The following is a 25,201-nucleotide window of genomic DNA, read 5'->3' as shown; positions in this document are numbered from 1 at the left end:
TAAATAAAAAATGAAGTAACGGTCTTCTCCGTTGAGCTGATCTAGGTTTAAGGAGAGCACCCTGCCAAGTTCTTACTACACTGACAGAAAAAAACACATCTCTTCTGTGTTAATGCCACAGCAGACTTTTCTTCTGAATTACCGATTGGGTGAATGGAAGTTAAAAGTTTATTATTTAACACCATTTTTAATTTTCAAGTGATGTCAACACTGAAGATCCAGTAGAACTCATTTAAAAATTGTTTGTTCTTCAAAATACAAAGTTAAACACTTTATTTTTAGCCAACTTGATTATTTGGTGACTTAAAGGGCATAATTTAAAAAAACTAATTTTAGTAAAATTTTATTGCCTCAAACCAAAGCTAACCAGTAGCAAAATGACTGGATTGAGTTTCATATATAACCTTCCCTACCCACAAAGATAAACGAAACTGCCACAAGGCAAAAGTGAAAAAACAGATATGACTATAATTAGAGACAACTGAATGGCCAAACGGGATAAATAGGCCTTAAGTAATAAAACAGTAATTGTATTGCTTTCTATCTGCATCTTAATTTCACTGATACGGAGCAGGGAAGTTCATCAAATATGCTACTTTACCACATAAGCAATGAATATAATGTACATACGAAGGCCACTGGTACTACAGTCCTCAAAAACAAAACAAAAAATGAAATGTCTTAAAAGGAACTGCACCCCCTAAATAACAGACAGTAAACAACCATGATTAAACAGAAAAGAAACTTAAAACTGAAGAGTTTACAAAGTTGAGTATAATCTACCAATTGCAAATCATCAAAAGTCATACATTTCTACCAAGCAGAATATTAAAAGCTTGTAAGTTATTTAAAACATCCTAGGCAAAAGAGCACACCTACAGAGCCTAGAAGGACGGCAATCCATTTACCCCTTCTCCAAACAGTCTTAAGTTCCAGAAAACATAAATGAGAAATAAGCTTTAATTCCCTGACTCTTAACATCCATAAGTTGGAATTAAACAAAATAATCATTAAGTGCTTCCAGTTATTAAAAACAAAACAGTGCTAATAATGGTGCCCCAAAAAAGTGCCACGTGAATTAATACCAATATTTGGCATTCCCACCCCTGAACTCCAGGCATACTTTAATGATCGCATTGGCTAGAACTCTGGCGCAGCCACAGGGCACCCCACCCCCGTCCAGAAGACCCCAGGCCTGTCCTAGCACCGCTCATAATCCTCAGGAGGGACAAGAACCAGCATGGGCCCTTATGAAATGGAAAACAAGGCAAAGTTGAGAACATTCAGCCCAAGATACTCTGAGGTTTCTAATACTTACTACGTACAGTTTAAGACAGGCGTCCTCAAACTACGGCCCGCGGGCCACATGCGGGTGTTTTTGCCGTTTTGTTTTTTTACTTCAAAATAAGATATGTGCAGTGTGCATAGGAATTTGTTCATAGTTTTTTTAAAACTATAGTCCGGCCCTCCAACAGTCTGAGGGACAGTGAACTGGCCCCGTTTAAAAAGTTTGAGGACCCCTGGTTTAAGAGGTTAAATGAAGCTACAATGTCAGAATTCCTCCACTATTATATCAATCCATGGGCAAATCAGTACTTCAGAAATATTACAGTATAAACCTCTACTCTGAGAAACTTAGAACCCAATGTAATAAGGGTTTTACACAAAAGCAAAAGTAAATGTAGAAATTTTAAGAAAGGACATACTTATTTGCTCAATAATACAGAAGAGAACAGATTAAGATGACTTTAACATATGTCACATACGGCGCTGTAGTTCTAAAATATTGGCAAGCAGTTAGTCTTTAAGGCTTATGAGTCTACGCATTTTAAAAAACTGAAATGTGCAAGGCATTGATTTTTAAAAAGTGGCAATTGCAAAGTGCGCCAATTTCTTTTAAGTTTTAGTATAAAATAGCCCAGGAGCCATCCTAGAGGATGAATAATAAATGGTTCCTCTGAAAAACAGATTCACACACACACACACAGAGTCAATATATACACATACACATACATGTACTCAGCCAATAAATCAGGACACTTGGGAAGAAATGCTCTAGTCTCCTAATTAAATATTTAAAAATAAAATTTTAAACCTCATAAAACTTCCTGATGTGTATTATACTCAAAAGACTAAAGTTCAAGCAATTTACTATGTTTGATTGTATCCCTCATGAATTTTCTTGTTAAAGGTTTCATTTTATATTATGTTAACGACAACTTGAATTTTCTGGTTTCTAAAGAAAGCTTAAAGCCATCATTTCCCTGTCCACAGACCACTCTGGATCCCAGCTTTCACAATGGCTGAGCGTGAATGGCAGCACCGAGAAACTGCTATATTCTGACAGGCTGTCAGTCTGCGGCAATTTCCCTCCCCCCCCCCCCCCCCCCCGAAAAATAGCTGGAAGAACCTGGCAGCTTCCAATGGAATATTTATACTACATCAACAACTCACCTTTCAGATCTGCTCTGTTTACAGGTCAAAACTTGATTTTTATATATAAGAGGTTCCACCAAGTATGAGAAATGAAATCAAACCGCCTTCTTTGCTTAATACACTACCATCCACAAGATTTCCAGATCCTAAGATGAAAACATTGGCTTCGGAAAGCAGAATTCTGACCTCAGAGGAATGACAGAGCACCTTGTTGCAGGCTATGCCTGCAGATTTAAAAACAATAATAACACGTTTACTTGCTGACCCCAAATCGAGAAGGTAACTTAACAAAATACTTTCCATAGAACCCATCCTCTGGTCAGAGTACCTGCTAAAGAAACACAACTGTGGTTTACCTCCACTTCACTACGATGGATTAATTAACTTCTTGATTCCTTTTTAGAAACGATATATTCTGTCACACCCTCAGATAACAGACTGCATATATCATGCGTCTTTTAACTTTCCTATTGGTTTGGTAATCCTTCAGAGCCCCAGGTTTCTGCTCCGAGACCTGCATTTGTCTCTACACCTGTTGACACACCTAAGAATGGTGCCTCCTCGGCACAGTCCTAGCTTTCCGGCACGGGTAAGTAAAATAAATGAGGTGACAAAGAGAACAGGCCCATCAAGAAAGGTATTTTAAAAAAAAAGAAAAAAGAAAGGTATTTCTTCAGATGCTGAAATGTTACAAAGAAAAAGAGAAGAAAAACTTACTAATGCAGCAATAAAATGGAGGGTACTATGTATTGTAACATAAAGCAACTCAAAATAATTCTGAATTTGTTGGTAAAATATAATACTAATTTGGCCAGAGAAGTTTGTAAGCAGATTAGTAAAATAAAAGTACATGATAGAGTTACACCTACTCTGAAGGAAAAAGAGGTATCTGTCCAAAACAATATGCATGAAGCTCTGGAAAACATTTGGTAATGGGTTACTTGGTAACTTATGAAAAAGAATATGAAATTTCAGAAAGTTGATGACAAGCTCTCCTGAAAAATTCCAAATCACTATGAGAGATTTTACATGAAAATCAGATCAAATATGTAAAGGATTTCTCTACATCCAACAAAACCATCCACGGTTGGTTTTTGTTTTTGTTTTTTGTTTTCAATATTAGACTGAGAAGCATATCCTGAGTCAGTGGTCCTTAGAGTGCATGTGGCCAGACAAGCCACCAGTGCAGGAAGAAATAGAACTTCTACTCAAGACTTACTTTTTTTTTTTTTCTTTAGAGGGAGGGAGGGGGAGAGAAAGAGAAACGTGGATGTGAGAGAAACATCAAATTGGTTGCCTCTGCACTCGCCCCGACCAGAGATCGAACCCACAACCTAAGTATGGGCCCTGACTGGGAATCGAGCCTGCCATCTTTTGGTGTGCGGGACGAAGTTCCAACCATCTGAGCCACCCTGCCAGGGCCTCAAGACTTACTTTTTATGCCATCCTATTTCTGTTTTTGTGTATGTCTTATGTACATATTACTTTAGTATAGCGGTATATAACTTAACAGGTATGAATTTGCAAGAGGGAATTTGTGTGAAAAAAACTTTTACTGATCAAGGTGTATGGTCAAAAAGGCTGGAGACTGATTTTCTGAAATGCCAATGAGTGTCTCTAATGTGCTTAAATTCACTAGAAACACACAAAACTGCCTTTAGAACTTTAGAATCATAACACACATTCTGAGGTCAGGATGAAACAATGTCACTTGATGATGTCATACACTGCCAGATGTGAAGGGAACTGAAGTAATAGTAGCAACAGAAAGCTGAAGTGACACATAATATGGAGAAGCTAGAAACTGTATCAGATAAATAGTCCTGCCTCTTTTAAATCTCTAACATAGTACATAAATCTTTAAGAAATTCTTCCAGTTTAAAAAAAAATCCAGCCCTAGCTGGTTTGGCTCGGTGGACAGAGTGTCAGCCTGCAGAGTGAAGGGTCCTGGGTTCAATTCCAGTCAAGGGCACATGCCTGGGTTGCAGGCTCGATCCCCAGTGGGAGGCGTGCAGGAGGCAGCTGATCAATCATTCTCTCTCATCATTGATGTTTCTATCTCTCTCTCCCTCTCCTTCCCTCTCCGAAATCAATTAAATATATATGTATATTTAAATCCAGACCCTTTTACTATAAAGTATAGGCTCATGAGCTTACTTTTCCCATCAAAATTTGAAGAAAAAGAATTAAACTTATTTTTTAACCATAAAAATAAGAAAAATTAAACCTATATTTTAACTCTAAGAAGCTGAAGGTTGACCTTTTGAGGGTTTCTGGATTCTCATTATGTATAAATTTAAAAAAAATCAATGGCAGTTTCCACCTTTGTTTGAACACACAAAATACGCCATGAGGAATCTAACATCACAAAAGCACTGTGACAGACCATGAAAAAGAAGATTACTGAAGTCAGACATGTGGTTTTAATTTCGTATTTTTAAAAATCAGCATATGAAAAAAAAAAGAAAAAAAGAATGTTTTAGAAGCTATGTGAAAATCCACCACCCCAGGGCGGAATGAAGGCAGCGGGCTGCTGGCTGAGGGGCGCATCCCTTCCCAGCTCCAATGCGGTAGCTAAAATCAGCCCTGTGGGGAGACCTCGCACATGGGAATCAGCAAATGCTACATATAAGGGCTTCTTTTCCCCTTCAGAGAGCCTGGCAGTTAAACAGTTTCCAGCAAACAACTGAGTAGATATGGACCAGAGCAGACGGAGAGCTAGGATAATCGCGGCAGATGGCTCCAAGACTCGTGCAGCCTGCTCCCCGATCTTAACTTGGGCTGCCTTTGCCCACCAACAGTCATCCTGGCAAAGTGACTCGTGATGGACACCAGCGACAGCTACCAAAATGGAAGTCTCTCCAGTGTACTGGTCCGCAGTGGTATGTCACTCCATGGATGTTCAAAAAAATAGGAAGCTGTGACTTCTCCAGGGAGGAGGTAGTTTACAAATAGAACAGTCTCAGACACTTGAGCTAAGGTTGTAAACTTTCATTTAAAAAAGGACACACACACACACACAAGCTTCCCCAGGTTAATTGATCTCACAGAGAAAGCAGGTCACCATCAGCCTCTGAGAGGCCCACACCACTCAGGGGCCTCCAGGATAGGTTTATGGACCGAGGGTTCACCAACACTCGTTCCTAGGAAGTTGCTCTGACTCAGTTGCAATGGTGTCCTCGCTTCCCAGGCACCGCTGTGCTGAAACAGTTAATTATTAAAGAGAGCATCTGGGGAAACAAACCAATGGCTTTTCTCCTTTAATTCCAAAGGATATTTTTTGTGCTTTCACAATTTTAAATATCTAATTCAGTCAACCCATCAATATTTACTTATTGCCCTAACCGGTTTGGCTCAGTGGATAGAGCGTCGGCCTGCGGACTCAAGGGTCCCAGGTTCAATTCCGGTCAAGGGCATGTACTTTGGTTGCGGGCACATCCCCAGTGGGGAGGGTGCAGGATGCAGCTGATCGATGTTTCTCTCTCTTCGATGTTTCTAGCTCTCTATCCCTTTCCCTTCCTCTCTGTAAGAAAATCAATAAAATATATATTTTTAAAAAATTTACTTATTTAATGTACAAAATGTTAATCAACCTAATAAAACTATTCCAAAGTGCTGCTGAGAAGTCCACTTTCAAACAGGCATGCGGACTAAACGATGCAAGGTGGGGGGGATGTCCGGGAACTCTGTCCCCATCACTACTGAACACCACGACCTCTCAACACGGCTATTGCACGTCTCAGGAACGGGCCTTCCGGCTGAGCCCCCGAGGAAGCAGGAATGGGTCTCCCACGCTCCGAATGCAAAGGTAGCTCGCTGAATACCGTCCCTCCGCTACCACTGCCGAGCACAGCCGTCTTTCACGAGCACTCCTCCTCCCTGGGTGTAAACACACTTACAGACTGTACACCTGGAAGGTGCTGGTTTGTATCAGGGTCCTTTTGAGCCCTCAGTTCTTTATTCCCTCATTCCATTTAGTTCATGCGATTGAATTATAGGAACTATTTCTAGGGGTAAAAGACTAGTTTAATGGGACAGAGCGGTGCGGGGGGGGGGCGCGGAGGGGGGGCCACATATACTATCTAATCTTGGACTTTAAGGCCAAGATTTTCAAAAGATTCCACTGAGACGTTGGTATCAATTCAGTTTGGGGGATCAACAAAGCTGGCACTGATTACCACAAAGGAGTATTTTATAAACTTGGTACTGTAGAGACAAAGGCCCAAATTTTCCCCTACTCATAGGAACCATCTAATTCCTATGCATGAGAATTCCCAAAGGAATTCTGCTCCTCCCTAATTTAAAAAGAACTATTCAAAGACATCAGCACACCTTTACCTCACTACGGATTTGGAGGTTTTTCATCTAATTACATCTTCAAAACTGTCACGGCCTCTCTCAACCTCACATTTAAAAGAAGAGCAACATACGGTAGAAAATGAGGTGCAAGGAACAGAAACGAGAAAGCGTCCTTCATGCAGGGATGTATCCGCGAACTGGGAAAGGCCACAGATGCTGTTTCAAGTTATTCACCTGGGTCTTTCACTCAGAGATGCCTCTAAGTCTCAAAACCCGGGCTGCTTCTCCTAAAAGCGGTCCTCTACCGTGCTGTCGCCCACGGATGTGGAACGGGAGCACCCCGCGAGCAGCCAACTTTTCTGTGCTGGAGACGGGGCCCCCTATTCTCACTGGCTGCTGCAAACAGTTTTAAACCCCAGGTTTAAAAGTCTCCCTCCGCTGAAACGGACTAGCCCCATGCTCTGTAGACAGGCCCAGACAAGATCACACCCGTGTGGCTGAGAGACCCTCCTGCACAAACGTAAGTAGGATGCGCTTTTGCAGAGTTGCTTCTCATAGGTCAGACTCCACAGCAATCCAGAACCAGCCCCAGTCTTCCTCCGTGTGAACAGAAATGTCTCTTTCCTCTCCTGCTTATGCACAGCTCACTTCTCGTTACCCAACAAAGCACACTTAGTCTTAGAGATATGGCCAATTTCATTTAACTCGTATTTCTTTAAATAATATGCTCAAAGCATAATTTTTTTTTTCCTGACCAAAGGGTCCCAATAAGGCAGAAGGAATAACTTTGTTCTTAACTGCTCTGGCAAAACAGCTAGCTGCTAAACCCCACCAAACATTTCCTTAACACAAAGCTCAAGTATTTGTTAGAAAAACAAAAGAAAGAAAAAGAGGGAGGTGGAGTTCAGACTCCAATTAAGGCATTGTTAAACACAGTCCAACTTGAGTCTTCTTGGAAGGGAATCCTAAAAAGGCATTTTGACGGGAATAGCAAAAATCACGAGAGTCTATTACCAGCACTGCGCAACTGTCCGCCGCTCACTTCTAAGGCAATCATGCGGAGTGTCCCTCTGTTTCTTTATGCCTTGGTTCTCTCTTTCTGCAAGTGCACCATTATGTCTTCTGTAGATCTGGGGAAAAGGGGCCAGGGGTGGAAGGTCCATCCAGGCCAGACAGAGTGAACGGCCCATGACTGTTCAGAACAGAAGGAAACTGAGAAAGAAAAGAAAATACATTATCATCCTTTGACTCAACCGAACGTTCATTTTCTTTTTTTAAAAAATATATTTGATTTTTTTACAGAGAGGAAGGGAGAGGGATAGAGAGTTAGAAACATCGATGAGAGAGAAACATCGATCAGCTGCCTCCTGCACACCCCCCACTGGGGATGTGCCCGCAACCAAGGTACATGCCCTTGACCGGAATCGAACCTGGGACCCTTCAGTCCACAGGCTGACGCTCTATCCACTGAGCCAAACCGGTTAGGGCCGAACGTTCATTTTCTGTCCCTTCTGTTCCCTGAGCCAGAACATGACAGCCATCAGCAGTGGCTCATAGGACAAAGGCAGTAATTGTTTATCATGAAAGAATATGATGTCATAACAAAATTTTAAAGAAAAGAATGTTGCTCAGCTGGCATGGCTCAGTGGTTGAGCGTCAACCTATGAACCAAGAGGTCGCGATTCGGTTCGGGTCAGGGTACAGGCCCGGGTTGCAGGCTCGATCCCCGGTGTGAGGCATGCAGGAGGCAGCTGATCAATGATCCGCTCTCATCCTTGATGCTTCTCTCTCTCCCTCTCCCTTCCTCTCTGAAATCAATAAAAATTAAAAAGAAAAAGAAAAGAATGTTAAATATTAACTCTCCAGCTTGCCCTGATGGAATGCAAAGCACAAACCTACACCTTTCCTCATATCCTAAGGTGCACAGGATTGCATTTAACTTCAGTTGAAAGTTTTAGAAAGGTCGGTAAATAACCCTACAGAGTATACTCAATTACAAAGCAAATCGCAGACTGTCAAAAAGAGGTCCAGAAAGAGACACCCACCTGTTAATTCTATTTATAACTGGTGCAAATAGTTACAGGGTGCTCATTGCAGAAAAGGGTTCCCCATCATATATTCGGAAGCCAATTCTAGAAGGAGATTCTAGGCCGAAGCTACCTGAGCAGGACTTTGCTTAAGGTCTCAGATCCCTCTATAACGCAATCACCCGTTTTCGAGAGGCAAAGAAAAATGAAACAAGGAAAAGTCTCAACTTTTTCTACTCAATAATTTAGAACTTTTTGTCAAAAAATGCAGAAGTAGGAGTGTTTTTAATTTATTTTCTTCTTTAACATTTCATTTTCAAAAGAAGTAATGAAGAGTTAAATCACAAAAACATAAGAAAATCCTCCAGGGAGTCACCCCTGAATAGTAAATGAATCAACCATAAGAAAGCCTACCAGTTATAAAGTCTAGATGTTCTGGGCAAAATAACAATTAAAAGCTATGAGACTTTGCCTAAGATCTTGCTTAAGAGATAATACAATAGTCATTTTAAAAAATATATTTAAAATGTTAATAAATGTATATTCAGAGGGGGAAATGGGAGTATTTAATATACTAACTATCTCAAGAGTTTTCTCTTTTTTTTAAAAATCCTCAGTTAAAAGGGGAAACGTATGTCCAAAATACCCTCCACATATATACACATATGTGTGTGTGTGTTTGTATAAATATACATGTGTATACATATTTTTCCTAATAAAAAGGGATTTCTACAGTTTAAAATGATAAAAAAAAAAAAAACTGGGTGGTCTCAAAATCTACTACAGTGATGAACAGTTCTTGGTCTAACTCCAATGTATGTAAATGGTCAACAATGAAAAGGAAACTTTGCTGTGAATATTTATCTGAACTGTTTGCTGGCTAGGAAATTAACACTTAGAAATTCAAAACCAAAACTAAAGAATACTTATTAAATAGGAGTTTTATATAATGCTTAAACCGAAGAGGGGGATACTGTGCTCCTGCCTCTTTCTTCGTTTACCATGCCCCCTCACGAGAGACGGGCTGTACGCCATTTACCTGGAAAAGCGTGTTAGCACCTTGCAGTCTGGCTGGGCTGAGGGGAGCGACAGGGCTGAGGGTGCTCCAGAAGTGGATGCTGGAGAGCAAGGGGCTGGGAGTCAGTAAGATGGGCGTCTGCAACACACAAAGCACAGCATTCACTGAGTGGCGCGTCGGGGTTATGCTTTATCCTGGTGGTGATACAACAACAGCCCTGAACCCAAATACTGCCCTCTTCGCTATAAATCTCTCCGCGTCTGACATTTTATCACGAGGAAATACTCAAAGATTATTTTTTACAACTTAAGAAAGATAAAGGTGGAAAAAAAAAAAAAAAGAAAGATAAAGGTCAAAATATTTTCTAACCTGTTTTTTGTAGGGTCTTTCTCAAACAGAAAAACCAATCTGAATTCAGGTATGGAAAAATAACGGGTAACTGAGTCACAAATGTAATTTTTCCTTAATAATGAGGTCTGTGAGCGAGCCATCCATTGAAATGTTATACTTAAGCAAGTTGAGATTATCCCTGTTTGTTTTTAATAAGATTTTTATACGAGCAAGAAAAAAAAAAAAAAAGAGAATACTTATTTTCTATAGAAGGAAGTGGAAAACCAAAGTATTTCTTTCCTTGTGGAACAATGAATTATTTAACACGGCGCTCCAAACCTTCTGTGTTGGCGATCCTAACTGAGGTAAGGGATCGCGTTACTCTCATGGGGTCATTTAAAAACCGAAAGAGCAGAATGAAAACCTGAGGTTACAAATCTGGCTTTGTTCGGGAAGGTGAGTGAACGCAAACCACGGGGGCACTGAAGAGAAAGGAAGAGCTACCTGTGAGAAGAGTGCTGGCGTGAGGGAAGCTGTGGGGAGGGAGGGGCTCAGGATGCCCAGGGGGCTGGGGTCGCTGCCCGTGATCAGGAGGATGGGAGCCAGCTCCAACCCCTTGGGCTTCTTGGATCTGGACGAGTTGTTTGCTCGGTCCTTCCCCGGCGAGGCCGGGTCCTGGTCCTTCGGCTCCAGCGCCGAGTTCTCTGGCAGGCCCAGGGGCTGCGAGGCCACCGAGTCGATGTCTGTGTCGATGTCCGGGTGGGAGCTGAGTGGTGGGGAGGGTGTTCGCGGAGGCTCCGGGAAGGAAGGGGACGGGACGGGTGTGCAGGCAGAGGCCGCGGCTTCCAGGGAAGGCAGTTTGGGGGAGGCCAGCGTCTCCAGCGCTTGGAGAGTTTCTTCCGAAGACGGGGAAACGCTGGCGCCCGTGGAAATGGTGGCGGCGACGGGTTCCACTGGGGGCTTTTTGGAAGGTGTCGTTACGAATTTAATGACGGACGGTGCTGGCTTCTGGGATTTCTTCTCTGCCAATCTCTCAGCTGGGTTCTCAATCTTTATAGACTTGAGGAGTTTCCTCTTGGAGGCGTTCAAAGAGTTGAGGGTAAACGAAGAATACAAGCCGGAGTGTATGTAGTCATTGCGGCTCGAGGCCCTGGCGCCGGCCTGCGGGGGCCTCTCCTTCCCTCCGCTCTCCACCTCTCTGGAACCGCCGCCGACCTCCCCGGCGCTCGAGGCCTCACCGTCTCCCTCAATCCTGCCCACCTTCATCGGGTCCATGCTCAGAATCTCCGGGTAAGACACGAACTTGTACACGAACTTCTGACCATTCACTTTCTTTATGATATTCTGTAGATAAATACAAGAAGCATTCTTATATTCAAAGTGATGAATAGCAAGAACCTACAACCAAGACTACTCTACCCAGCAAAGTTATCATTCAGAATTGAAGGGCAGATAAAGAGCTTCACAGATAAGAAAAAGCTAAAGGAGTTCATCACCACCAAACCAGTATTATATGAAACTAGAAGCCCGGTGCACGAAATTCGTGCACGGCGGGGGATTGTCCCTCAGCCCAGCCTGTACCCTCTCCAATCTGGGACTCCTGGAGGGATGTCCGACTGCCCGTTTAGGCCCTCTCACAATCCAGGACTGCTGGCTCCCAACTGCTTGCCTGCCTGCCTTCCTGATTGCCCCTAACCGCTTCTGCCTGCCAGCCTGATCACCCCCTAACCACTCCGCTGCCAGCCTGGTTGATGCTTAACTGCTCCCATGCCAGCCTGTTTGCCCCCAACTTCCCTCCTCTGCCGGCCTGGTCACCCCTAACTGCCCTCTCCTGCAGGGTTGATCACCTTTAACTGCCCTCCCTTGCAAGCCTGGTCCCTCTCAACTGCCCTCCCTTGCAGGCCGGGTGCCTCCCAACTGCCCTCTCCTGCTGGCCATCTTGTGGTGGCCATCTTGTGTCCACATGGGGGCAGGATCTTTAACCACATGGGGGCAGCTATATTGTGTGTTGCAGTGATGATCAATCTGCATATTACTCTTTTCTTAGATAGGATAGAGGCCTGGTGCACGGGTGGGGGCCAGCTGGTTTGCCCTGAAGGGTGTCCCAGATCAGGGTGGGGTTCCCTTGGGGCATGGAGCGGCCTGAGCGAGGGGCCTGTGGTGGTTTGCAGGCCGGCCACACCCCTTGGCAACCCAAGGGGAGGCCCTGGTATCTGGAATTTATTTTCCTTCTACAATTGAAACTTTGTAGCTTGGAGTGGAGCCAAGCCTGCTGCTCCCTCCGGGGCGGCAGCCATCTCTGTGGCAGTTAATTCACCTTCTACAATTGAAACTTTGTACACTTAAGCGGGTGAGCCTGGCCAGGGTGTGCGGAAAGCTTTGCTTCCCCTGTTGCCGCCGGCAACCCTGGCCTGCTCTCTCAAGCTCCATTCTGCCGCCATTTGTTTGAATTTGTTTACCTTCTATAATTGAAACTTTGTAGCTTGAGTGGAGGCTTAGGCCTGCAACGGCTATGGAAAGCTTGGCTTGCTCTGTTACCTGGGAAACCTTGCTCACTGTGGCTGTAGCCATCTTGGATTGGGGTTAATTTGCATACTCGCCCTGATTGGCTGGTGGGCGTGGCTTGGCTGGTGGGCGTGGCTTATGTAGCGGAGTGATGGTTAATTTGCATATTACCAGTTTATTAGAGAGGCTGCTGAAAGGTATTCTTTAAAAGGAGGAAAAAGAAGAAAAAAGTAAAGATAAAAATTATGAACAACAAATACATATCTATCAACAAGTGATTCTAAAAATCAAGTGAATTAAAAATCTGAGGAACAGAATAAACTGGTGAACATAATAGAATCAGAGGCATAGAATGGGAGTGGATTAATAATTCTCAGGGGGAAAGGGGTGTCTGTGTGGGGGGTATGGGAAGAGACTGGACAAAAATCATACACCTATGGATAAGGACAACGGGAGGGGGGGAGGTAACCGGGTGATGGGGGGAAAAAAAGGAGAAACAATTGTAATAATCTGAACAATAAAGATTTATTTAAAAAAAAAAGCATTCTTATACTTTCTTATGATCTCATCTCGCGTAGCGCGTGAAAAAACGGACCTAATGGTGTCCTCTGTGTGACAAGCAGTTTACTTCAAGCCTCAAATTCATCTGATATCATCTAAGTTATCTAGTCATGCTCAACACAGTGCCTACTGTTGTGGAGCGTAAGTTAAGGACATTTACGTGTCGTATTAACAACTGAACTGAATACATTACATAACAGCTGACTTTAATTGCTTAACACTCTCAACCAATTATCTGTATTGTCAAAAATCGCTGACCTACACACAATCTAAAATAAGTCCAAAGGTACAAGCCATACACATGCTGAGTAAGCAAAAAGGAATTGAAAACATCACTTCCACTAAGGTTCCTACTTCCTTCAAAAATTCCAGTAGTTGTTTTTACTCATGTCTCAGACAGCAAAGCTGATAAGACCAACCACTTAAAGGTGAAAGAAATAAAGATCTCAGCTACTCATTCCAGTTCTATCCATTTGAGTCATTTATTTTACCTCAGGGCCCAAAGTGTATTCAAAATGAGAAATTTAATAAAATTTTAACTAGGAAATCAATTCTATGGGTAAACAGGCATGCATTAATTGTGTTCTCTGGATTAAATTAAAAAAGTAAAAACTAAGTAAATCTAAGAAACAAGTATCTATGGCAATTTTTAAAGTAAATCATGATATACAAAATAATATTTATCCTCAAGAATCTTAGATTTCCTTTTCCTTATTTCAACCCTATCCTTACTTTTCCAGACAACTGTTTGGAATAAGATAGGTGCAATGAGGGTGGGGTACTGAATAACAGTTTGCAGAAAGACAACTGGAACATTTCCAGCCTCCATCCTAATTCCAAACTGCTCAAGTTATAAAATAAATTAGATTAAAATAAACCAGGACAGTGATCATTTCGCAATGGAAACAAGTATCAAATCATTATGTTGTATACCTGAAACTAACATATTTCAATTATATCTCAACTAGAGGCCTGATGCACGAAATTCATGCCCAGGTGGGGTCCCCAGGCCTGGCTGATGATCCGGGCTGATCAGGTCCCCCACCTCCCCGCCTCCTCCTTCCCTTGCCACCCACGCTCCGCCACCACATGGTTCCCTGTCTCCCCCCCTCATCCTTCCTTTGCCACCCACATCTGCCACCACCCACCCTTGGTTCCCTGTCCCAGCCCAGGAGCCCGGCCCCAATTGGGCGATCAGGACCTGCCAGCCGAGGGGAGGATGCAACCACCACCATGGCGGGTGGGCAGTGGGCCAATTGGGACTTGCTGGCTGGGGGGAGGGGTGGAGGGGGGAAAGGGGCCTGGGAGGTTGGCTGCCAGCCCTGAGGAGGGAGCTGGCCCTTGGCCCCTGGGAAAGAGGCTGCATCTGCCGCCACCCACCCCAGGTTCCCCTGTCCCAGCCCGGGGGCCCAGCCCCCATCAGGCAATCAGGGCCTGCCGACGGGGGGGTGGGGGGGGGGGGGCTGGACCTGGAGGTTGGCCGGCAGGCCCCATTAGTGATCGGGGCCTGTGGGCTGGGGGCAGCTCCTGTGTTGAGTGTCTGCCCCCTGGTGGTCAGTGTGCGTCATAGCAACCGGTCATTCTGGTCGTCCCGTCGTAACCGTCGCTTAGGCTTTTATATATATAGATTTTTAAAAATTAAATCAACCAACATCTTAGTACCTATAACCTGAACAGAAGAGAAGCAACGCTTCTTGTTCTCGGGTGGACGTGTATTACCTTTACATAATAGTATCTGAGGGCTCGGCTGAGCTTGTCGTAGTTCATATTAGGCTTGTTCTTGCGAATCCCCCAGAGCCGAGCCACCTCTTCCGCCTGCAAAAGCTTGAACTCCCCATTGTCAGAGGTCCAGCAGATCATGTGCTTGTTCTGAGGCTCCTGCAGGAGCTGAAGGAGGAACTGCCATAGGGTGATAGCACTGTCCATAGCAATGAGCTGAAAGAGATACACAGGGAGAGACACAACAACATTAACAGCTGACGCTCCCAGATCACCGTCTATCAGGCACGGTTTTAAGTGCTCCAAATATATGACTTCTGTTCATCCCCACAGCAGACATGATTGCAGCCTTATTTTATTTATGGAAAAGCTGATTCATAAAGAGCTGCAGCAATCCTGAGAAAGAAGAACAAAGTAGGAGGGAATCTCAATACCAGATATCAAGCTGTATTACAAAGCCACTGTTCTCCAAACTGCCTGGTCCTGGCACAAGAACAGACATATAGACCAATGTCTATATGAATAGAGAACCCAGAGGTGAAACCAAGATGGCGGCATAGGTAAACACCTGAATTTGCTGCCTTGCCCAACAACTTCAAAACTACAACTAAAAGACAAAACGGACATCATCCAGAACCACAGGAAGGCTGGCTGAGTGGGAAGGGAAGAGAAAAGCACACTGAGACTCAGAGGAGCTGTGGAAGTAAAGGCAGAGGTACGGAGGCTCACACGCGGAGAGGGCTGGCAACTGAGTACACGGCTGTCTTTTTTAAGCAGGAGGGAGACAAAAGCTCCCGACTGCTCTGAACTCCAGTTCTGGGCGAGACTCTGGGGACCCATTCAGGGAGAAACTGGACTGTCTGGCAGCAGGCAGAACTCGAGGGAGGCTTTCTCTCAGAGGTTCTTGCAGCGATTACCAAGGGACACTGAGACCCGGGCAGGGCTGACGGGAAGCCATTGCTGTTTGCTACGCCCTGAGACTCTGCCCCATCCAAACTGTGCGCAGAGGCTTTTGCCTATGAATGGCCTGGTCCTTTGAATTCTAAACTTACCTAACAAACTGCAGCTGAGTCAGAGAGACCCAGAACATCCAAAAGAAGGCCCAAGGCCCTGCAGCAGCTTGCACTGCTTCACAGCTGGGCCGCATCTGGGCACCTCCGAAACCCAAACAAAGAAGAGGAATCTGCAGATCTCTCCATAGCTCTTGCTGGGTGGCCTCAGGCAGAGGCTAAATTAGCACCTCCTTGGAGATCCAAGAGCCAGTGTACCCAGAGGTCAGAGTAGGACCATCCAGATTACAACTCCTCAGATCCATAAGGACACACTCAGGGGGCACCAAAGCCCCACTGAAGCAAGTTTTGCCTCATAAGGGTGTCTCCAGCACAGTTCTCCCATCGTAGACACAGCTGATCCTCACAGCCAATTGGCCTGGAGGTCAATTCCTCCCAATGATACCAACAACAATCAAGGCTTAAATACAACAAGACGGTGCACACAGCCCACAGAGGGGTGCACCAAGAGTGTCCACCTCAGGTAACTGGGGAGGCTGAGCCACTGGGCCATATAGGACACCTAGCACACAAAGCCACTACATCAACTCAGGGAAGCAGCCAAAATGTGGAAACAAATAAACAGGTCACAAATGAAAGAAATGGAGGAAAGCAAATGACTGGATATAGAGTTCAAAACCACAGTTAAAAGGTTTTTCAAGAATTTTCTAGAAAAGGCCAATAAATTTAGTGAGACCCTTGAGGATATGAAAAAAGACCAACTAGAAATTAAGCATACACTGACTGAAATAAAAAATAATATACAGAGATCCAGCAGCAGACTAGAGGATCGCAAGAATCAAGTCAAAGATTTGAAATATAAGAAGCAAAAAACACCCAACCGGAAAAGAAAAAAGAAAAAAAGAATCCAAAAATATGAAGATAGTGTAAGGAGCCTCTGGGACAACTTCAAGCGTACCAACATCTGAATTATGGGGGTGCCAGAAGAAGAGAGAGAGCAAGATATTGAAAACCTATTTGAAGAAATAATGACAGAAAACTTCCCCCATCTGGTGAAAGAAATAGACTTACAAGTCCAGGAAGCACAGAGAGTCCCAAACAAAAGGAATCCAAAGAGGACCACACCAAGACACATCATAATTAAAATGCCAAGAGCAAAAGACAAAGAGAGAATATTAAAAGCAGTGAGAGAGCTCTAACCGGTTTGGCTCAGTGGATAGAGCATCTGCCTGCGGACTCAAGGGTCCCAGATTCGATTCTGGTCAAGGGCATGTACCTTGGTTGCGGGCACATACCCAGTAGGGAGTGTGCAGGAGGCAACTGATTGATATTTCTCTCTCACCGATGTTTCTAACTGCCTATCCCCTCTCCCTTCCTCTCTGTAAAAAAGAAAAATCAATATGTATTAAAAAAAAAAAAGAAAGAAAGAAGTCAGTCAGAAAAAGATAAATATCACATGATCTCACTCATTTGTGGAATATAATGAACAATATAAACTGATGAACAAAAACCGATCCAGAGACAGAGAATCATCAAACCTCAGAGGGAAGGTAGGGGAAGGTGGGGTAAGGGGGAGAGGTCAACCAAAGGACTTACATGCATGCATATAAGCCTAACCAATGGACACAGACACCAGGGGAGTGAGGGCATGAGTGGGGGAGTGGGGAGGCAATGGGAGGATAAGGACACACAGGAGGATAAGGACACACAGGTAATACTTTAATAATAAAGACAGAAAAAAAACCCGATTCATAAAAGAGCTAAATAATTTGTCTAAGATCACACAAGCAAATGATGGAGCTGAGACTTAAACCTAGGCAGTGGAATCCAGAGTCTACACGCTCAATCATGCCACACTGCTTAAGGGAGGTCTTGCTTGGGAGACAAAGCCAGTTCCATAAATTACAGGAGCAGCCTGATGCCTGCCAATCACTAGAGTATCACTGTTATTAAATTTATCGTACAAGCTCATTGTCGTATTCTCTGAGGAGACCACCATTTCGGCATCTATCTTAATCAGCCCAGTTGATTTATTTGCCAGGATGTGTATGTGTGTGTCTCAGTGTGGCCCGGGGGTATAGAATAATCTACTTCTGTTCCACTGGTATTTCCCCTTCAAATGGTTTCCATTATGATAACTATAATTTACATATAAATTGGCAGCACTGAAAATTGGGCAAAATGTTCCCTGATTTAACCTGCAAATTCTGTCACCATCTAACTGCCCACAGGGATTTCCTCCACATAGATCCGCCATTTATTTATTTATTTATTTATTTATTTATTTATGAATCGTTTGTTAATTTCTAGAGAGAGAGGAAGGGAGAGGGAGAGACAAACACATCCATGGGAGAGAGAAACATCAATTGGCTGCCTCTGTGCGCCCCCTACTGGGGATCGAACCCACAACCCCAGGCACGTGTCCTAACCGGGAATCAAACAGCAACCTTTCCTTGCACTGTACCACGCCCAACCAACCCAGCCACACTGGCCGGGGCAATCCACCTTTAATTTGATTAGTAACCTTTATTTGATTATCAAGACATGAGCTGAAAAATCCTTCAATATCCCAAATTTTAGGACCTCCCTAGTTAGGCAAGAGTTTCCCAGCTACTGACATTCTGGGCCAGATAATCCTTTGTTCCTGGAAGCTGTTCTGTGCATTAACAACATCCCTGTCCTCTACCCACCAGGTGCCTTGTAGCACCTCCTGCCCAACTGTGACAATCAAAGATGCCCGCAGACACTGCCAGATGTTCTCCCGGGGTGCAAAGCCATCCCCTCGAAAACCACTGGGTTAGGCAATGGAGCAGCAAGGAACTGCTTGCACAAAGTTATTTTTTTCATAAAACTTCAAAACACCTTGTTTAACAGGAAGAATTCTTTAGGGCAGGCGTCCTCAAACTACGGCCCGCGGGCCACATGCGGGTGTTTTTGCCGTTTTGTTTTTTTACTTCAAAATAAGATATGTGCAGTGTGCATAGGAATTTGTTCATAGTTTTTTTTAAACTATAGTCCGGCCCTCCAACGGTCTGAGGGACAGTGAACTGGCCCCCTGTTTAAAAAGTTTGAGGACCCCTGCTTTAGGGCAAAAACTCTGGCCAAATACATATAAGCACATCTAAGAAGCCTGTAACTGAACAATACCAACACAAAAACAAAAACTTCCTTCTTTAAATCTAGAAATGAGATCTCAATGAATCGGGATAGGATTTGAAAACAATTAAGTCAAGCCATTAAAACACTACAAAAAACTCAAAACTTCTGTGCTGCACAGTAAAAAGAAGACTCTCTTACCCTTTGAGACAGCATGGAGGGACCTGGAGAGTAGCATGCTAAATGAAATAAGTCAGTTAGAGAAAGATAAGTATCACATGATCGCACTCATATGTGAAATCTAAGTAACAAAATAAACTGATGAACAGAGTGGATGCAGGGACATGGAAGCATGGATCAGAGGGCGGAATCTCAGTGGGAAGGCAGGGGAGGTGGGTTGGGTGGGAGGTAATCAACCAAGGACCTTGTATGCATATATGCATGGCCCATGGACACAGAGGAGGCCATGCATCTATGGGGCAGTGAGGGCCTGGGGCGGGCTGGAGGGGATCAATGGGAGAAAAAAGGAGACATAGGTAATACTTTCAACAATAAATTATTATTTAAAGTAATAATAATAAAAATGGAACTTCTGTGCTGCAAACAATATCATCAAGAAGACAATCTGTAGAATGGGGAAAATATTTTCAAATCATAGAGACCTATATAAAAAAAATTATAAAGAACTCTTACAATTAAAGAAAAAAACAGAAAAATAGGCAAAGGATTTGAAAAGACATTTCCCCAAAGATATCCAAATGACCAATATGCACATGAAAAGATGCTCAACATCATTACCTATTAGGGGAATGAAAATGAAAACCACCTTAGATACCACTTCACACTTAGTAGGACAGCTGTAATTAAAAAGACAGACAATAACAAGTGTTAGCAAGGATGTGGAGCAAGTGAAACCCTCATACATTGCAGGTGGGAATGTAAAATGGTGTAGCCACGGGAAAGACAGTTTTGATGGTTTCTTAAAAATGCTAAATACAGAGCTACCTCATGACCCAGCAATTCCACCCTTTGCTCCAGACCCAAGAAAAATGGAAATGTATGTCTACACGGACACTTGTACAGGAATGTTCACAACAGCATTACTCCTAATATCCAAAAAGTAGAAACAACCCAGATGTCCATCAACTGATAATTGTATAAATAAAATGTAATACAATCATACAGCAGAATATTATCCAGCCAGAAAACAGAATGAAGTACTGATACATGCTACAACGTGGATAAACCTTGAAAACATTGTGCTAAATGAAAGAAGCCAGACACAAAAGGACAGGTATTGTGTAATCCCATTTATATAAAATGTCCAGAATAGGCAAATCTATTAGACACAGAAAGTAGACCAGTTGCTGAGGGATGGAAGATGGTTGGGAAGAAGAGTGGAGAGTGGCTACTGATGGAGTGATTTAAATTTTCTAAACTTCGATTGTGGTGGTGGTTACACAACTCTGTGAATAAACTAAAAGCATTTAATTTTACATTCTAGGTAGGTGAATTTTATGGTATGTGAATTATATCTCAACAGATGTTAAAAACAAACTAATACTATAACCATTACAAAAGGTAGGCCTGAGAAGCTCAATCCAACCCTATATAATAAAAGCCTAATATGCTAAGTGTCCGGTCGTCCATTCAACCAATCAAAGCGTAATATGCTAATGATATGCTAAGGACACTCAACTGCTCGCTATGATGTGTACTGACCAACAGGGGGCAGACAGTCAACTGGTCATCCAGTCGCTATGACGTGCACTGACCACCAGGGGGCAGACACTCTGACTAGTAGGTTAGCTTGCTGCTGGGGTCCAGCTGATTGGGACTGAGGGAGGCGGGCTGGAGCCCTCCCACTGTCCCTCCCTGGCTGGCCAACCTCCCGTGTCCCTCTCCAGCCCCGATCGTGCACTGGTGGGGTCCCTAGGCCTGGCCTGCGCCCTCTCTCAATCTGGGCTGAGGGCCTCCCCCCACAAGTGCACAAATTTTGTGCACCCGGCCTCTAGTAAGGTATAACTCACAGAGGCCAGGATCCTTAGGAGTCACCCATGCATGCTTCCAAAAAGGGCAGAGATAAGGACCTTAAGTGGAAAACATTTGGGTTTCTATAACTTTTCTGAGACATTCAAAATGTCCCCCAACTACCCTCAGAGTTATCACGTTGAAAGCCGGTTATACAGAGGTACCGTCATCCAAAAGCAGAGGTGGGGAAATAGCAAAGAACAGAAAGGGGGAGATGCCTCCCACAGTTCCCGAGTTCACGGAGAAGCTGAGGCCACGAATCCAACTCCCTTTCACCACAGGTCACCTGCTGTTCATTAGGGAAACTACTCCCCTTCATGGACAGAAGCATTCACACCTGGCCAGTCGGTTGTAAAGAACTATTACATATTAGATACTAAATAACCCACAACTACGAAGTGCTACTTTAATGCTAAATAACCAAACCCACTAGAAACCATAGTTTCCCCAAACCTCACTTAAGCTGCGTTCAAATAGTGGCTTATAGTCTAACCATCAAGCACTGGGGGGCAGGGGAGGGGGGGGTTCCCTGTTATTTCTCCAAGTTTACCAGAGAGGCCTTCTTCTGATGCCCGTTCATGGCAAGTTACTTTTTAACTTACATGTGTTTCCCATTTAAACAATTGCTTGTTACTCTAAACCTGTTAAAACTACTCCCTAGACCAGTGGTCGGCAAACTCATTAGTCAACAGAGCCAAATATCAACAGTACGATTGAAATTGCTTTTGAGAGCCAAATTATTTTAAACTTAAACTTCTTCTAACGCCACTTCTTCAAAATAGACTCGCCCAGGCCGTGGTATTTTGTGGAAGAGCCACACTCAAGGGACCAAAGAGCCGCATGTGGCTCGCGAGCCGCGGTTTGCCAACCACTGCCCTAGTAAGTTTTAGCTAAGCCAAAGAAAAGTCTCTACAATTCCAGATATCATCTTCATTATCAAGAATGCTTATAGCTCTGGCTGGTTTGGTTCAGTGGACAGAGCGTCGGCCTGCGGACTGAAGGGTCCCAGGTTCGATTCCAGTCAGGGCATGTTGCCTGGGTTGTGGTCTCGAGCCCCAGTACAGGGCGTGCGGAGGCGGCCATCAATGATTCTCTCTCATCATTGATGTTACTATCTCTCTCTCCCTTCTCTCTTCCTCTCTGAAATTAATAAAAAATAAAAAATATATATATTTTTAAAAGAATGCTTATAGGAGGGGTGTGAATGTGCAAATTCAATAATCATGGTGATGGAAAGATGGGGGGAGGGAGAAGGGAAGAGGGAAAGGGAAGAAAGTAAAGACTACTACAAATTTGGTGCCTATAATTCCATGTTTTTGGGAAAAGTCCCAAAACCAAATCCTAGAGTCTTGATACCTCTCATGTAGATCATGCCGGAGCCCCACAGATTTATAACAGCCAAGCTGTACATGCAAAGACAGAATAGCATCAACAGCACCAGTGAGCACGCAGGTGCCATCTGAGCAAAGGGGAGCTTCCCAAAGTGCAGGTGTTTCCAAGGTGCCTGTACTTTCACAGGGCTGGTTACTAGGGGAGCGAGCGTGCTGAGCTGTTTGATGTTTTAAGGCAGAACCTAACTGCTGTGGAAAATGCTGGTGCTACCCTCAACAGTCCCTGGGGTAGAAGGCTGTTGAGAATAAAAGAAATGGCATTGTGGTTTTGGACTGAGGTACTGGAAGAGAATTTACTTTTGCAAAAAAAAAAAAAAAACACAAAAAAAAACAAACCAAAGACATACAATGGACATCTTCAGAGGGCACTTTAAAGACACATTTTATTCATTCAATGTTGATACCAGGTTATTCCTTGTGTGAAAAGTTGGGGGACCGCTGGGTATAAGGTTAAGTTGGATCTCTTCATTTTAGTTCCTAAAGGTGTGCTATTAATATGAAATCCAATGATTCCCTCAGTCATAAAAGAGAACTAAAGGAAAAAGATTTCAGAAGACAATTTTAAAATCACAAAGGTGAAATGAAGAGTCAAAAAGTATACTTTTATTCTTGCCACCTATCAGTCAAAAAATTAATAAAAAGAACCCTTTATTTTTCTTCTCACGAAAATCTCAAGTTTCCTACAATTACAGTTTTAAAAGTTTTTTGGTTGTGTTTTTTTTTTTTTTTTAGAAATATGAGGGAGGGAAACACCTGATCCAAATTAAGGAATCTGATTTTTGAGGGGCTAAATGGTGAAAACAATTGATTCTACCTTAACACTTCCAAGACAGTAGACAAATCCCTGAGCTAAAATGAAAGAGGGAACACGTTGAAATAACCTATTAGGGAAAGGAAGTCTCTATTAAATGAAAACTTTTCCACCCTAAATATGTTTGTAATACACAAAGTCCAGTTGCTGTGGTGACCCACAGCCCAACTTTTTTTTCAGAAACAGTAGCTGAGACCCAGAAAAAGAAATGTCTCCAAATTCAGCGGGCTGCTTAAATGAAACACCGGACTATAAAATGTATCAAGACTTGTCTTGAATCAAAACATCGTCGTTGCCAAAAAGTAACCAGCTGTCTAACTGTACAGTAGCCTAAACTAAGAGAATATTATTAAAAGTATACTGCGCCCTAACCGGTTTGGCTCAGTGGATAGAGTGTCCGCCTGCGGACTGAAGGGTCCCAGGTTCGATTCCAGTCAAGGGCAAGTACCTTGGCTGCGGGCACATCCCCAGTGGGGGGTGTGCAGGAGGCAGCTGATCGATGTTTCTGACTCTCTATCCCTCTCCCTTCCTCTCTGTAAAAAATCAATAAAATATATTTAAAAATAAAACACAATACAACTGGAAGACAATAGTTCCCTAGGAATGTTTATGTAACTTTAGTGCTTAAATAAAATCAAAGAGGAGAGAGCTGGAAGGAGGGGTTGCGAAAACACCTCTGACCGTCTTAAATGCTGAAGCACCATGTTTTGCAAGCAGTGTGGAGGGAAGATCTGACCCAACCACCTGAGAGATGGGCTGAACCGTTCTGATGAATACAGCTCAAAGTCTTGATTTAAACGCCCTAAACTTCAAATAGCAGTAAGCCGGGAAATCGCCAACTGTGCGCGCATCTTCCCCCAAACAAAACCTCTTCTTTCCTAGCAGAGCCGGTTAATATTCCGCCCCTAAAAGATGACTCCAAAGGATCTTCCTAGGCACTAAGAAGCTCCCGGCCCAGCTCCACGTGAAGCGGAAAGTGAAGGGGGAGGAGATTCGCAGGCGCGAGAAGCAGGAAAAAGACAAGAAACTCGACACCGGATGAATGCGAGCTCGCGGAGAGGAGGAAGCGGGTGCCCGTGCGCCGCGGGGAAGATCAAAGTTCGGAGGAAGCGCCAGCCGCACGGGCCCGGGGAGCGCCGAGTTACTGTACTTTCAGTTTCCAACTTCCTGTCACTACAGTCGGACGGCCCCGCTCTGCGCCCCCTCCCCCAGCAAAACAAACAAACAAGCCACCGCCGCCCGCGCCCGCGGGACCCGCTGGACCGAATCCGGGGCGACGGGAGCGGACGGGCGCCGCGGGTCCACCTGTGCGCGCCGCGGGACAGGGCGGGACCCCGAGGGGCAGCGCCGGGGAGGGTCCCAGGGGAGCGTCCCAGGGGAGCCCGCCGCCCCCCGACCCCACTCCATGCTCCCAGGGCGGCGTCTGCGAGACCCCGACGGGGCGCGCCGCTCACCGAGGACGCGCGCGGGGCTCCCTCTGGGTCTCCGTCTCCAACAGGACGCTGCTCTCCGCCCGCCGCCTCCTCACGCCGGGACCTCGGGGACGGCGCGGCAGCCACGGCGACCCCCGCGGCGGAGCCGGAGAAGGCGGCGGCGGCCGAGCCCAGCCCGCCGGGTGCCCGCAGCCGCCCGCATCTCCCGCCGCCCCCGCCCCGCCGCGGCTCTGCGCCCCGCCCTGCCGCCCCCGCACGCGGTCGTCGGGCCGCTAAACGCGGGCGCGCGCTCCGCGCTCCTGGCCGCCGCTCTGCCAGTCGCCCCGGCCGCCGCCCGTCTTGAACCCCCCAGCGGCTGGGGGCCCCTCCCGGACGCCGTAGCCGCCGCGTCACTTCTGGGGGCGTGGCCGCGGGAGCCGCTCCCCGGGGGGTCCGAGCCGCGCCCGCCCCTGCCCGGTGCGCGGGGCCGGGTTGCGGGCCGACGTGTGCTCTTAGGGCACCGCTGCCCCCCCCCCCCTCTCCGCCCGGCGGTGT

The 25,201-nt window shown here is 44.8% G+C and overlaps 1 protein-coding gene across 1 annotated transcript; it reads right to left on the bottom strand.

Moving 5' to 3' along the window:
• Nucleotides 1–152: 152 nt before the first annotated feature.
• Nucleotides 153–24,823, bottom strand: ELK4 (ETS transcription factor ELK4). The gene is made up of 5 exons (XM_079762194.1): nucleotides 24,689–24,823; nucleotides 14,896–15,111; nucleotides 10,615–11,454; nucleotides 9,802–9,918; nucleotides 153–7,947 (listed from the first exon to the last, which is right to left on the bottom strand). Exons 2-5 carry the CDS (start codon nucleotides 15,100–15,102, stop codon nucleotides 7,849–7,851), a joined length of 1,263 nt encoding a protein of 420 aa, XP_079618320.1. The 5' UTR covers nucleotides 15,103–15,111; nucleotides 24,689–24,823; the 3' UTR covers nucleotides 153–7,848.
• Between the last annotated feature and the right edge of the window lie 378 nt (nucleotides 24,824–25,201).

This window comes from Cnephaeus nilssonii (genome assembly GCF_951640355.1).
Source record: "Cnephaeus nilssonii genome assembly, chromosome: 21".
NCBI lineage: Eukaryota > Metazoa > Chordata > Mammalia > Chiroptera > Vespertilionidae > Cnephaeus > Cnephaeus nilssonii.
This window is presented reverse-complemented; position numbering and strand designations above follow the sequence as displayed.

Excerpts from the sequence above, each read along its gene's own strand:
- ELK4 (XM_079762194.1), bottom strand. The coding sequence starts at position 15,102 with ATGGACAGTGCTATCACCCTATGGCAGTTCCTCCTTCAGCTCCTGCAG. Across the intron at positions 11,455-14,895 it reads TCAGATACTATTATGTAAAG|AATATCATAAAGAAAGTGAA; the intron begins GTAATACACGTC and ends ATTTATCTACAG. Across the intron at positions 7,948-9,801 it reads GTGCTAACACGCTTTTCCAG|TTTCCTTCTGTTCTGAACAG; the intron begins GTAAATGGCGTA and ends TTTCTTTCTCAG.